General features: G+C 41.6%; 1 protein-coding gene across 5 annotated transcripts in view; it reads right to left on the bottom strand.

Moving 5' to 3' along the window:
* Positions 1 to 1,659: 1,659 nt before the first annotated feature.
* Positions 1,660 to 13,103, bottom strand: part of Macir (macrophage immunometabolism regulator) — a 21,363-nt gene continuing 9,919 nt past the window's right edge. For 3 of the 5 annotated variants that reach the window (XM_027397725.2, XM_027397728.2, XM_027397726.2), the window contains exon 3: positions 1,660 to 4,151. In XM_027397725.2, coding sequence (XP_027253526.1) covers positions 3,505 to 4,128 — 624 coding nt within the window. In that variant the 5' untranslated portion in view covers positions 4,129 to 4,151 and the 3' untranslated portion in view covers positions 1,660 to 3,504. Of the gene's footprint in view, positions 4,152 to 4,419; positions 4,478 to 13,103 lie in introns of all 5 variants that reach the window. The other 2 variants (XM_027397729.2, XM_027397730.2) reach the window with 1 other exon arrangement.

Genomic DNA, 13,103 nt, shown 5'->3' with positions numbered 1-13,103 from the left:
AAAGGCAATTTCACTTCATACTTGCTGCACTCTGCGTCATAACAGCACACAACCTTTTCTCCCTCTCCACCCATCTCTTTGAAATCCTTTGTGCCATTTATAAAGTGTGACAGACAGCCTCTCTTCCTCCTTGCTCTTGATTGAGAACAAGACACTTAGGCCAGGGCCCTTCAAAGAAGGGTTTCACCACAAAAAAGTTCAACTGCTGTAACTGCAAGTATATTTTGATGAAAAAAAAAGTGAACTAGGTTGCTTTCCTCAAGACTTAAGACATATTCCTTCCTTGATGAAAGCTCAGTCTACCTGTAAAAGTTAATTTAGATGCTTCTAGAAGTATCCTAAAGTAAAAATACTGAGGCCATTAAGGAAGCCCCTAAGGCAACAAAGACACTGCAGCCCACAGACAAACATTAAAACATGAGGAGACAGAGGCAAGCTTAGATGCACCTGGAACAGAAGACCCCCAGCTGTACAGTAGTCCTAAAGATCTGGGATTCTCAGACCATGGGGTTTCCATTTTCTTGATCCTCAATACCCTGGCTGTTGACCGAGCAGCTCTGCAGCTGCCCACAGCTGTAAACTGAGCCTGCAGAGGCCACAAAGATTCCTATGTTACCTGTGCACCCTCTGAGTCTCTAAAAGTTGGCATTTTAAGGAAATCTCCATCCATTCTCCTGCCTCTTCTCCCTCTCCTCTCCCTGACTTCTTCCCCTACTGATAACCTACTACCTACTGCAGGGATTCAATTCTCTAGAAATGGCTGACCTGGAACTCCCAAGGTTTATATCCCGGAAACCAGTCTTTAAACTATCTACAACTATGTCACAAACCATAGCGATCTTTTCACACATTCATTTTTGCCCAAAAGAAAAATTTTAAAATTGTATTTTTTTTTTTATTGTGCTCAAGAGTCTTAGGCACCTAGGAAAATCTCTCAGGAACACACTTCATCAGTGATATGGCTGGACCCATATCATCGCAAGGAAGGCTTTCTTCACCTACAAGTGAGAATGAGCATCAAACACACATGCCTCTGTTTCATAAAAATAGCAAGAAGACTCATATTTAAGCAAAGGAGAAATAGGAAGGGTCCTTTTTCCCTTCACGTCCTCCAGTAGCCCCGGTGATCCACCGGCAAGGAGGGACGCCAATAAGGTGTCCGATAAGATAAGTCTTATAAAATATATAGATTTACGATAACTAAGACTGAGCTAACAGATGAGAATCCTAATCATTGGCCAAGCAGCACTGTACCTAATATGTCTCTGTATTATTTTGTCCATCCACTCAGCGGGCAGAACTCAGGTGGCTGGCGGAGACCACCCACATGGCGGTAGGGCTCAGGCAGCTTTTGGCAGAAAGATTTATGGTAACAAGGACCTTAAAATAAGCACTTGAGTGGAATTCGTTCATACATTTACTTATTCGCTTATGTGTGTTCACATGCATACTTATGGGCTCCTGTGCCATGGCACCCATGCGGACATTGGAGGGTCAGTAGTTCTCCCTTTCTATCACAGCAGTCCTGGGAACCAAACTAAGGTGGCCACGCTTGGGAGAAAGAACCTTTACCAGCTGAAAAACCTCAACAGCCCCATGGGTGGAATCCTTTACTAGCTTGGGAATGGTGTGATTAATTTAAAGCACCACAAAACAATGTATGTTTACATCACCCTTTTATTTCATAGTTAGAAATAATACAGTTCCAGAGGGTAAATCATCAATAAATAACGGTGTTTAATCATTAAATGTAAAAATCCCAACTCTTTGGCATCTGACAGGATTCTATTACTTGTCAAACTATTGACTGTATAGATATAGTTAATCTTAGTGATCATTCAATACAATATGTTACAAAGGTGCAGTTTACTTTTAAATAGACAACATCGGAAACTTTCCAGCCACTGAAAACTCTGATCAACTCAGTAAGACGTGAGCCAGCATCTCCATGGCTCTCTCATACATGCTGTCACATGGCTGCCTCTGTGAATGCATAATAAGCATCCATTAAGAGTTCCTGGGGTTGCCAACATTTATTCTGCTCTAAATAAAATTTGCCATTCATTCTGGACAGAGGAAAACCACAATTGTTCCAGGAATGGCCCATTCATCAATTAAAAAGTCTTCTTAATTTGTAATCAAGACTGCTAACCCCTAAGAAACTCGAAACTTGAAGTGCCAAAAAGAAAACAAAATATGGAGTTAGTTCTATATAGCCAGATAATGCCAAATCAGTAATAAATTGCACCTTTAAGACTGGATGAAATAGAAATGTTTACAAAAGGTAAGTTACATACATTTATGGTCAAGAGTAGTTGAGCTGCTTCTGTTACTAAAGGCAAGGAATTATTTCTTTAGCAACAAATTAAACCAGTGTGATAGACGTAAATTGTTAGGTAATCCAGGATTAGCCCATTAAAACTGTAGAAGCACTCTAGGCTCCTACACTAATCCTGAAACTGGAATTTCGGTGAGTGCTGTGATGCAGAGAACTGAACCCGGAAAGACCCAAGGATGTGCTGCTGAGTGGTTATCACCTCATACTCAGTCTAAGCATTTGATCGTCAAAATCAGGAGAGCCTCTGCGAGAGCTGTATTCACTTACAAGAAATTGAGATGCAAGCAGTACTATGCCAACAACCCAATGGAGAGAATCCTTTCCATCTTCAAGTCCCATGTGGATTTCAAGTTAGAAAATAATCAGTAAGGAAATGTTTCCAACTGACGGAAACTCCATGTCACAAACACTCTGGACACGCATCCCACCCACTACCCATTGTAAAATAAATACTTTGTATCCCAAATTTAATTTTATTAAGACACACTTTAATAATAATGCTATAAAGGAATATTTTACAGCCATAGAGATCGGTAACTTTCCATGCGGAAATAAAAAATTCCATTGCTCAATATTAGTATTGAGGCAAGTGAAGAAAGATTACTCTCTTAATCTGAAATGTTAATTGTTTTCAGTGCAAAACCAGTTATAAAATATTTAAACTCAATATTTAAAAATAAAACGTGGTCCAATTCAGCAGTGTTCAAGCGCTAAATTTCAGAAGACAAATCATTACATACATTGTATAGTAAAATACAGAGATCCAAGAAGCACTGTGTACTTCGTTATAAATTTCTAATGAATCATACCAAGTCAGCAACAACCAAGCAGGTAACATTCCCAATTTGAGTGTCGGAATCATAAAGGTGAAATTACTGCACCAAAACCTTGTTCTAGCTAAAAAGCTATGCAAACTAACGGTCAACATTCTGTTTTCTTTGCAGTTGCGTGCTCTAGAATGATATCCCCCCGCCCCGCCCCAAGTACCTGTGATTTCATTCCTGTATCCAAAACTTGATCCAAACAATTTTTTTTTTTATGTTCCAGGAACACTTAGCTGATATAACCATCTCTAATGTGAAGGGTCATGTACAGAGAACGACGGTAGATTATTCTCTAGCCGAATACGGGCTGGCCTAAAGCGGTCTAAGCTCAGTGCAAGGCGTTCATGTATTATTCCTAGCAAACACTCGGTCCCCTCGGAGGGTCAGGTGTTGAAGCTGGTACTGTAGCACTTCTGTGTCAGCTGGCTCCTTGATGCTCATTTTGTCTAGATTGAGGTAGTCCAGGGATTTGGAGTGAGCCCTCTTACCTTTAAGAAGACATAGAGGCAAGGGCCCATGGAGGGCCTTATAAGGTTCATAAGGTAAGGATTTAGTGCACTTGTCTCCCGAGCTGGGCATCCGCCTTCGCCTCCTGCCATTAACAGCTGGAATCTCATATGGCTGATAGTACCTACTTCTAGTTTTATACAGACGAGAGGAGCGTGCAAGTCCAGCATCCAGCTGTTTGGAGCGGAAGGGCGGCATGGCTTCTCCCTGGCTCTCTTCCCCTCCAGTGCACTTCTGGGCTAACTTCAGGAGTTCCTCACCAGTTGCAAAGCCAACCAAATAGTTAGAGTCCATGTGGAGGATCTGGTAACCAGACACAGTCCGACGCATGGGCGAGCATGGCGTGCTAGAGCAACGGGGTTTCTCCGCCTCTGCCTTCCCCGGCGAGCTCCCCTCAGCCACAGGTAATGGCAGGGTGGTCAGGGTACTTCTGGACTCCCCGTTTATATCTACTTCCATCTTAGGCACCCGGATGCACGCTCCTAAAAGTAAACAGACTCAGATTAGAACAGGGTAACACAGAGCTCTGGGCCAAACCGGATCCTGTTAAGAACACTCCGAGTGTGAATAGCACACATGTGGAAGACTGACAATGCACGACGGATAGATTTCTGCCTGTCTATTGGACATCTCAGAGCAGGCGAGAAATGCCATTCAGGGGCTCACGGGCAGGAAAGTGAGAACTTGAAGCCCCGCTGGGGTGTTCACATGAAGAGGTCAGAACTAGGGACTTCTCCAGTCAGTACTTACTTTGTGCATATGGAGTTTACTCCTCGATATGCTTCAAAATTCAGCACGAATCCCAACACTATGCAAAGACAAGAAGGCACACAAGTGTCCACAAAGAGTTTCAGATAAATTCTGACTTGAAGATTAAATTTGCTCTCATTTGTCTTAGATTTGTAAGGGTCCCTTTCACACCTGCCGTTCTCCACACTGTGCTGAAGGGGACCAGAATAGAAGAGAATACAACTTACTGACTGAGCAATTCACCTAACAACTATTCTGACACTGTAGCAGAGGATTTGGAGGAGGGGTAGAAACCTTGCAAAGACTCTTCCTTTGAAATCTCCAATGAATTAAAAACAAACAAACAAATCTGTAGTTAAAAGTTAGCCCTAAACCTAATAGAGCATGTAAAATTGAATGCTAAACATATTTAAAATGAATCCAGAGAAAAGGCTCAGGGGCTAGGGGACCTTGTTGATCTTCCAGCAGACCCAGGTTTGGTTCCCGGCCCCCACGTGGCAGCTAACAACCTAATGAATGCCTCCAGATGATCCACTGCCTCTTCCGGACTGTATGTGTGTGACGACACCATATGCACGTGGTGCAAGACACATATGCAGGCTAAACACTCAGACACATAAAATAGAAACAGGACAGTCCTTAAAAATATGTGTAAAATGCCGGGGGTTGGGGGGTGCACGCCTCTAGTCCCAGCACTCAGGAGGCAGAGGCAGGAGGATCTCTGTGAGTTCGAGACCAGCCTGGTCTCCAGAGTGAGTTCCAGGACAGCCTCCAAAGCCACAGAGAAACCCTGTCTCGAAAGAAAACATTTAAAATGGCAAACGTCACTTTATATGAATATTTAATCATAAAACATATCATGAGCACACCATTATTTTATTTTACAATGCTTAAGACAGTACTCTCGAACAGTTTAATAAAAAGAATGATTCACAATGAATAATAGGATTGTTCATTGCAATTATCACTCTGTGTAGTTTTGAAAACCTAATGACACACAGTTTTGTGAATAACGGCGAGGTTCCTAGAAAACAGCAGATAATACAATTTGGGGGGAAACAAACTAATGGCGAAAACAGAGGTAATGCCTCTTGAGAAAGTTTAATTTTACTTGGATTTCTATTGGTTTTAAGGAAGTATCTCCGAACACTAATCAAAATGTCAAGTAGCTCATTTTCATATGAAAAAATGTACTGAGAAAGGCTATAATGTCACGTCATTCTCATGAGATCTTTTCTAAAACAAGGAACTGTTTCCTAAAGTTTCAGTGCTCATTTAAATTTCAGGCAATTAGAAAACTAAAAGTAAATGAAACAGCAACCCTATGAAGTTTATTCGTACATTCCTTCACTGGGAGAACAAGGAGGCACAAGGGGCCATCTGTCCCTACTACAGTCACCATATACAGCACAGCGGAAAACAAATGTTTATAAAGATGCTGCAACAGTCATGTTAGCAGGATCCATACGGGGGTCAGTTTACTCACCATTTTAAGCTATTCTCCTGGATGTCTAGATTTAAAGTCACTGGTTTTGTTGTATTTTGTTACTATTCTAGGATAAAACTTGTTTCTCTCCTCACAGGATCTGAATAGTAACTGCCAGTCATTCTAGACATGAAGGACATCTCAGCTTAGGAGCATCACAGAACCATACCAAGCTACGCCCAACTTTTATGCTTAACAAACTTTGGTCCTAGGCCAAGTGACAAAGAAACCCTTGGTCACTAACTCTGTACGCTTGAAGAGAACAAGAGGACAAATCTAAAGTCTTTAATCTTCACAACCTGAAAGGCAGATCTTTATTCTGAAAGGCTAGGAATGGAAGTGTGGTGGTGAGATCTAAGCCTGAAACACACACACACACACACACACACACACACACACACACACACACACACGGCCTAGAACAGCCACCGAGTCAGTGACACTGCAGAAGACACCTGCCCTCACAGAGTGAGTACTGCCTTGGATTTCTTCCGAGCCTGGCCCTCCATGACAACGCATGGTTTTCCACCAGCCCCCTTGTTTCCAAGTTCTATACAAGCTTCTGAATGCCCATAGTCCACATCACGTCTATTTTGAACTGGGTGATAATCCAGATCAACACTGTGCTGCAATGCCTCAGAGTGGGGGAAACTGCCAAGCAGGTTTTAAAAGTGTGAAGCTGTAAGCATAAAGTGTCAAGTACAGACTTCTGTGGTCAACGGCAATGTCAAACACCTGTTCCAACACTGTACCAGTTCTGCTTTACGAAGGCAAACTTGGAACTGTTAGAAAATATTTTTGAGACTAAAGATAAAGACAGCAGAAGATAATGATTTTAGAGGAACAGGCAAAAATGGTACATCCCTTTAGAAAACCGAAGACACCAACTTTGACTTGTCATGCCATACATGTTACTGTTCGATGAAAACTTATCATTAGTTAGGCTTCCAGAGGCCAATAAGAAATAATCACCCAGCCCAGATGTAACTGTGCAAACAGATCTTCACACATCTACATGGAAGACAATGACTTAACTTAGGTTGTCACTACAAGAAAGAGAGGTACCTAGTGTGAGAAACATATTGCATTCTACATAGGCAGACAACACACTCGCTACTACAGAAAACACTTCTGAAACAGAAATTAAAGAAATAATCGTGGGTAATATCCCGTAGCATAAATAGCTAATGCAGCAACTAAGGGCAATGCAAAGCAGGTCATCTCCCATATAAAATATCTGAATGAGTATCTCCTGGTTTAAAATATGACATATGCAGCAGCTACCCGAAGAACTTCTGAGAAATTCTAAGGGCTGGAAAACGTTTACACGCCTTAGATATCACATATTAGTACTTACGTCCCCAGTGACAAACAGAGAGCATACTCTCCAAACAGCTCTTTGGGTGGCTTACTTCATCTCTGTGGTATACTGATTGACATATGAAAAAGAACATCTTCAAGCTTTGATCCTCAACAAGAGCCAGGGCTCTCACAAACTGCTTAGAATTCTTATGACTATGCTAACTGTATCAACGGTGGTTTCACCAACACTTTCACCAATGTGTATAAGGTTCTTTGATCATCTATCCCCAACTTACTGTCTGTATTTAGCTCCCTCCCCTTCCCACTGGTCTCCTTTGCCCTCCTTAACAGCCCCCTTCTTCCATGCCTCTCCACAATGAATGAATGTGGCAATTATCTAACTTGTGTTCCTTAACATGCCAATCTCTTTCCTCATACATTATTCTTCTAAAGGACACCACTGTGCTTCACCACAAAAGCAGCATGGAGCCAGGCTTCAGAAAGGGAACACCTAGGGGCAAGCTTTGAGGTTCACTCAGATAGAGAGGCAAACCAACTAGCCATGCAGCTCCCATTGTCCAGTGTGTCCATCCAAAAGAGAAAATGTTGCGTTACTGAATCCTTGAGAATTTCTTGAATGAACTTAAAACACTGAGACCAAAATCTGAGGAAATAATGGGATCAACTTTCACAGACTACTTGTTAAATAGAACTGTTCCAGTTTGTAGAAAAGGCCTGGGTGCTGTTCTAATTCCCAAATTCTACTTTTAAAAACCTTGGCAGCAAAGACCAACCAACCAGTCTCCAAGTCAGCCCACCCACCACAGCTGAAGACTACAGGGTGCACTCACCACACCTGGGGGCACATCTTGAGACAGGAACTCTTCCATGGGAAGCACATTTCATGTTGTTTGTGGGTGTTAATGTAACTCAGGGCCCTGTGCATACCAAGCCATACTCCTCCACTGGTCTCCACTCCAGCCAGAAAATTCAGCTATGATGACTGTAACAGCATATTCTTCCAGCTTTTCCACGAAAATGCTGCTATGGGCTTACTACTTTTAGCAAGTCTATTCACGACTGACTCAGCATTTTTTTTCATATTCTAAAATGACCCCATTTCCAAAAAGTTTACTGTTGAGAATGGGTCACATATATTCTGGTGTGCATCATCAAACATTTATGCAAAGAACACAATTTCTGCAGATACAATAAACAGTGAATGAAGAACTCTGCTGTACAGGGTGGGCATATGGCACAAGAGGCAAAGTGCTGGCTGTGCAAGAATCAAGAACTGAGTGCAGATCCCCAGAACCTACTAAAATTAGGTACCGCAGCATCCATATTCCTAGAGTTGGTGAGTATGCAAGACAGAAGAAAATCTGGGTCTCTCAGGCTAGCCAGTCTAGCCAAAACGGAAAGGTCCAGGTCCAGGAAGAGACCATGTCTCAAAAATAAGGTGGACAGTGATAAAGGAAGACACTTGATACTGATCCCTGGCCTCCACAGGTGCATCACAGATGAGGACATGCACGCACACACACACAAGAACTCAGATCCAATGCTTCTACAGACTGCATCACTAAAGACACTCTTCTTGTTTCCATGAATGCCTCCTATACATAACTAAGGCCAAAGAATAGAAATAAAACTAGAAGAACTTACACTAACAGAAGCAGTAAAATTTCCTTGGGGGAAAACAAAATCTAGAATAGAAAACAAAAACTATAGAACTGGGCAGATAGCTAGGTCAGCAAAATGCCTGTCTTGCAAGCTGGAGAACCTGAGTTGAATCCCTAGAACCCACACTAAAAACAAACATACAGAACAAGTGCTTGTAATCTAGAGGCAGAGGGAGCCCTAGGGATTACTGGGCATCCATCCTCACTTATTGGTGGGATCCATTTAAATGAGAGACTCTGTCTCACAAAGGGGGAAGATGACAGCAACTGAGGAACAATACTCCAAGGTGTTGTCTTCTGTCCTCCCCTACACACACACACACACACACACACACACACACACACAGAAAGACACACACACACACACACACACACACACACACACCACACACACGTATACACACACACACACACACACACACACACACACACACACACACGTGCGTGCGCACACACACACACAAACACACACACACAATTTCATGTATATGCATAAACACACACATACACACATACACCCAAAAGATAGAATTTAAAAACGTCAACTTATAGTTACACAGTGCTTTTAAAACTGTGTTTTTAGCCAGGCGTTGGTGGCGCATGCCTTTAATCCCAGCACTCGGGAGGCAGAGGCAGGCGGATCTCTGTGAGTTCGAAGCCAGCCTGGTCTCCAGAGCGAGTGCCAGGATAGACTCCAAAGCTACACAGAGAATCCCTGTCTCAAAAAAAAATGTGATTTTAAAACAAGCAAACACAAAAGTTTAAATGACAGTTAAAGATCTTCTCAAACAAAAGAACCAAGAGCTGGTAATGTACACAGGTGTGACTATTTATCTGTGAAATACGTGAAGAATCATCCAACTAGATGAGTGTGAGTTAGCCAACACAAATCACACATTTTCACTATTGGTTAGTGCTCAAGTATGAATTCTGGCTGATACTAAAAGCAAGAGGTCCAGAAAAATAACATAGAAAACAACATTGTCTCTTGTGCACCACAGATAGTGCCTTCCAGCTCCTCAATATTCCAAGAAGGGGAGTCTTCCAATCTCTAGGAACAAATATCAACACTTGGACAGCAGCCTAAGAAAGCACCAGGCCACCCTGGGCTAATTCTACAAAGACCTGGGAGCTTCACAACTGCTATACAAAGATTCTTTTCAAGAAACACTGTGTCCTAACAGCTGTATTCCATTTAAAAGCTCAGAAGAATTCATTGACTCCTTACCATTCCCAATGCAGGCATTCACGTATCATTAGCACACCACACCCTTGAAAATCTTCCGTCTTCTAAAGCTTCAGCTGAGATGTCAAAAGACACGGAATACCATGGGTGGGCTCTTTCAGCCAACGGAGACGTTAATCTGTTTTGCTATCCTCTCTTAATATACCTTTCTCATCCCCGTCATAAATACTGGTATTAGAATCCCAGGAATATTTTTCACAATGCATAGGATCTGTGAAATTTGGTGACAGTGTAATACTCAAGGAGAGAAAGGACAGTAAGTATTTCCAAGAAAATAATCTAATAGCACGACGACACATCTGGGTATAGAGCACAGCCAACTCTAGCGATGGGTACACTGAAGAGATAGACTCAAGGTCCACACTACAGGTCTGGGGCCTCATTCTCCATTCTACAGGCCTGGGTCACCATCCTCCACACTACAGGCCTGGGGCACCAGCCTCCACACTAGTTATGGAGCACCTCCCTCCATGCTACAAGCCTGGGGTACCATCCTCCTCATTCCCCAAGATCCTCAACAGCCTTAGTCCACAGACAATTTCATAGTCACTCTGCCCAACCATACACATTCTACCCCTTTCCATTCCTCACCAGCCTAACTCGATGATTATTTGATCTTTTTTTATTATTTTTGAACCCTCTAAGAATAATCCATGCAGACTGGAAGACATTCAATTCAAACAATTCATATTGACATTTCTATTAAAGTCAGAATCTCTCTTCACTCCTTTCAATGCAACACCTAGAGGAAGTCCCTATTAATGTTTAACCATATTCTTCCTTATCCCCTACACTCACAATTATGTGAGTAGGTGTTTAGTTTATTGACACTGCTGGAACACGCAGAAGAGACACAGAGAGACAGAGAGACAGAGAGAGAGATGAATTTTTGCAAGAAGTTCCAAAACTAAAGTGCTGAGTCAAAGAGCATATGCTTTGGAAATTTTTAGCAACTACCACAAAGCTTTATGTAAAATGTTCCCATTTTTTTTCACAAAGAGAAAGTACTATTTTATATAACCAAAAGCTAATGCAAAGACGTGTACAATGTACAATCTATACGTTCACCGGGAGAGTATCGTGTTTCTACTCTTATAAGTTCTTACAAATTGCTGAAGAAAGGCAAACTGTGAGCCCAGAGGGTAATGTGTTTGCCTTTTCCAAAGGGAAAAGATAAATAAAACAGGCATGACCTCCATTCTTGGCCTCAACTCAGACAGTTTCACTTCCAACAGTTTTATCCTGCACAGACTTATAAACTAAGTATCCTATTTCCTTCAACAAATGGTAAAAATGCCTATATATTCTACAAAAACATGCAGAATGTACATTTTTAAAGTAGTGACTATAGTATGTCTCACCCCAACTTGAGTCCTGTTTGAGACTAAAGCAACATATACATAGGAAATCTCCATGCACCTCCATGAGCTGTCAAAAGACCACAATCTCCATGCAAAGTGCACAGTCCTAACTCTCTCTGAGAAACTTTATTTCCCACACAAAATTTTCCTACACAAAATTTTGCATACTTCCTATGCAAAAAGTGTAATATCTGGAAGCTATACCACAAATGTCCTAGCTTTAGACTAGCTCTGAAAATAGCTCATACCTTTCACAAATGTGTGTGTGTGTGTGTGTGTGTGTGTGTGTAAGAGAGAGGAGAAAGAGGTACAGAGCTCTGTTCATGTGTGGGATGCACACACAAACATACACTCATACATGTGGACGCTACAAGGGCAAATCTACGGTATTATTTCTAAGAGATATCCTCCTTGTGATTCTTTTGTTTGTTTTGTTTAGCTGAGTGGTTGGTTTGGACAGACAAACTTCCAGAACCTGGTACTCCTGGAGTAGGCTAGAATGAATGAGCAAAGAGCCCCCAGGATCCACCTCTCTCTGCCCTCCCCCAAAGCAAGATTACAGACGTGTAATTGGATTCAGACCCTCATATTTGTGCAGCAAGAACTTTACTGACTGGGCCATTTCCGAAGCCTCACACTTATTTTTCATTAAAAAAAAAAAAGCTTTTCATTTTCTGGATTTTCTTAAATTAGGGTGAACCAAAGGAAAAAAAAAAACAAAACCAAAAATCACCTGAATAATCTAAATGCTGCTTTATATACTTTATTGTGTTTAGTAACATTTAGCAACACAACAGAAAAGAAAGTAGATGTGATCATATGATCATCTTAAATACACAAAGCAAAAATGTCATCATGTTAACAAAATCCTTTTCAAGAGGGACCTGAAATGAACAGTGAACAACAGAGCCATTCTTTAGCAAATGAGGACTCTTAGGCATGACTAAGAGTCTAGTGATTCATTTGGCCCTGGGGGTTTGCCTGCTTTACCTCTGCTGTTGGAACAGAGAAGAGACCCTGAAGGTGAGAACAGCATGAGTTCTGATCTCAGCACACACATGGCTGTGCACAACTGTCTTTAACTCCAGTTCCAGGGGATCGGATGCCCTCCTCTGGGTCTGAGGGCACTCTAGGCATGCATACGGTGCACATACATACATCTCTTTCAAAGATAACTTAAAAACAAATAACAACAACAAAACCACCAGGCAATTTTAATATGCATAAATGTTTCAGAACTTGCCAGACTGCACATGCCAGAAGAATTCCAGTCTTCCAATTTCTGCCTCTTTAAGTCACTCAGGTAGACATAATTTGTCTACTTACAGTCACTATCCCCAAGGCCTTCAAATTTACTCCTAATCTCCTGAAGGCTGAAAATATCTGCTAATCAAACTTGCTAAATTTGGATATAAAATGAAATAAATCTATGTTGAATGAGATTTGTCTTCAACTGAATGCACTTTGATATACTAGCTACTTAAAGGTATGTTGAATAACAGTTTAGCATTGCTTATAAAGGTAAACAAATGCTTGTTAAATAACCCAACTACCTGTGCAAAGGTACACACTAAGACAGGATCTTCATTATTTACAACAGCACCATG

This window comes from Cricetulus griseus, chromosome 2, assembly GCF_003668045.3.
Source record: "Cricetulus griseus strain 17A/GY chromosome 2, alternate assembly CriGri-PICRH-1.0, whole genome shotgun sequence".
NCBI lineage: Eukaryota > Metazoa > Chordata > Mammalia > Rodentia > Cricetidae > Cricetulus > Cricetulus griseus.
This window is presented reverse-complemented; position numbering and strand designations above follow the sequence as displayed.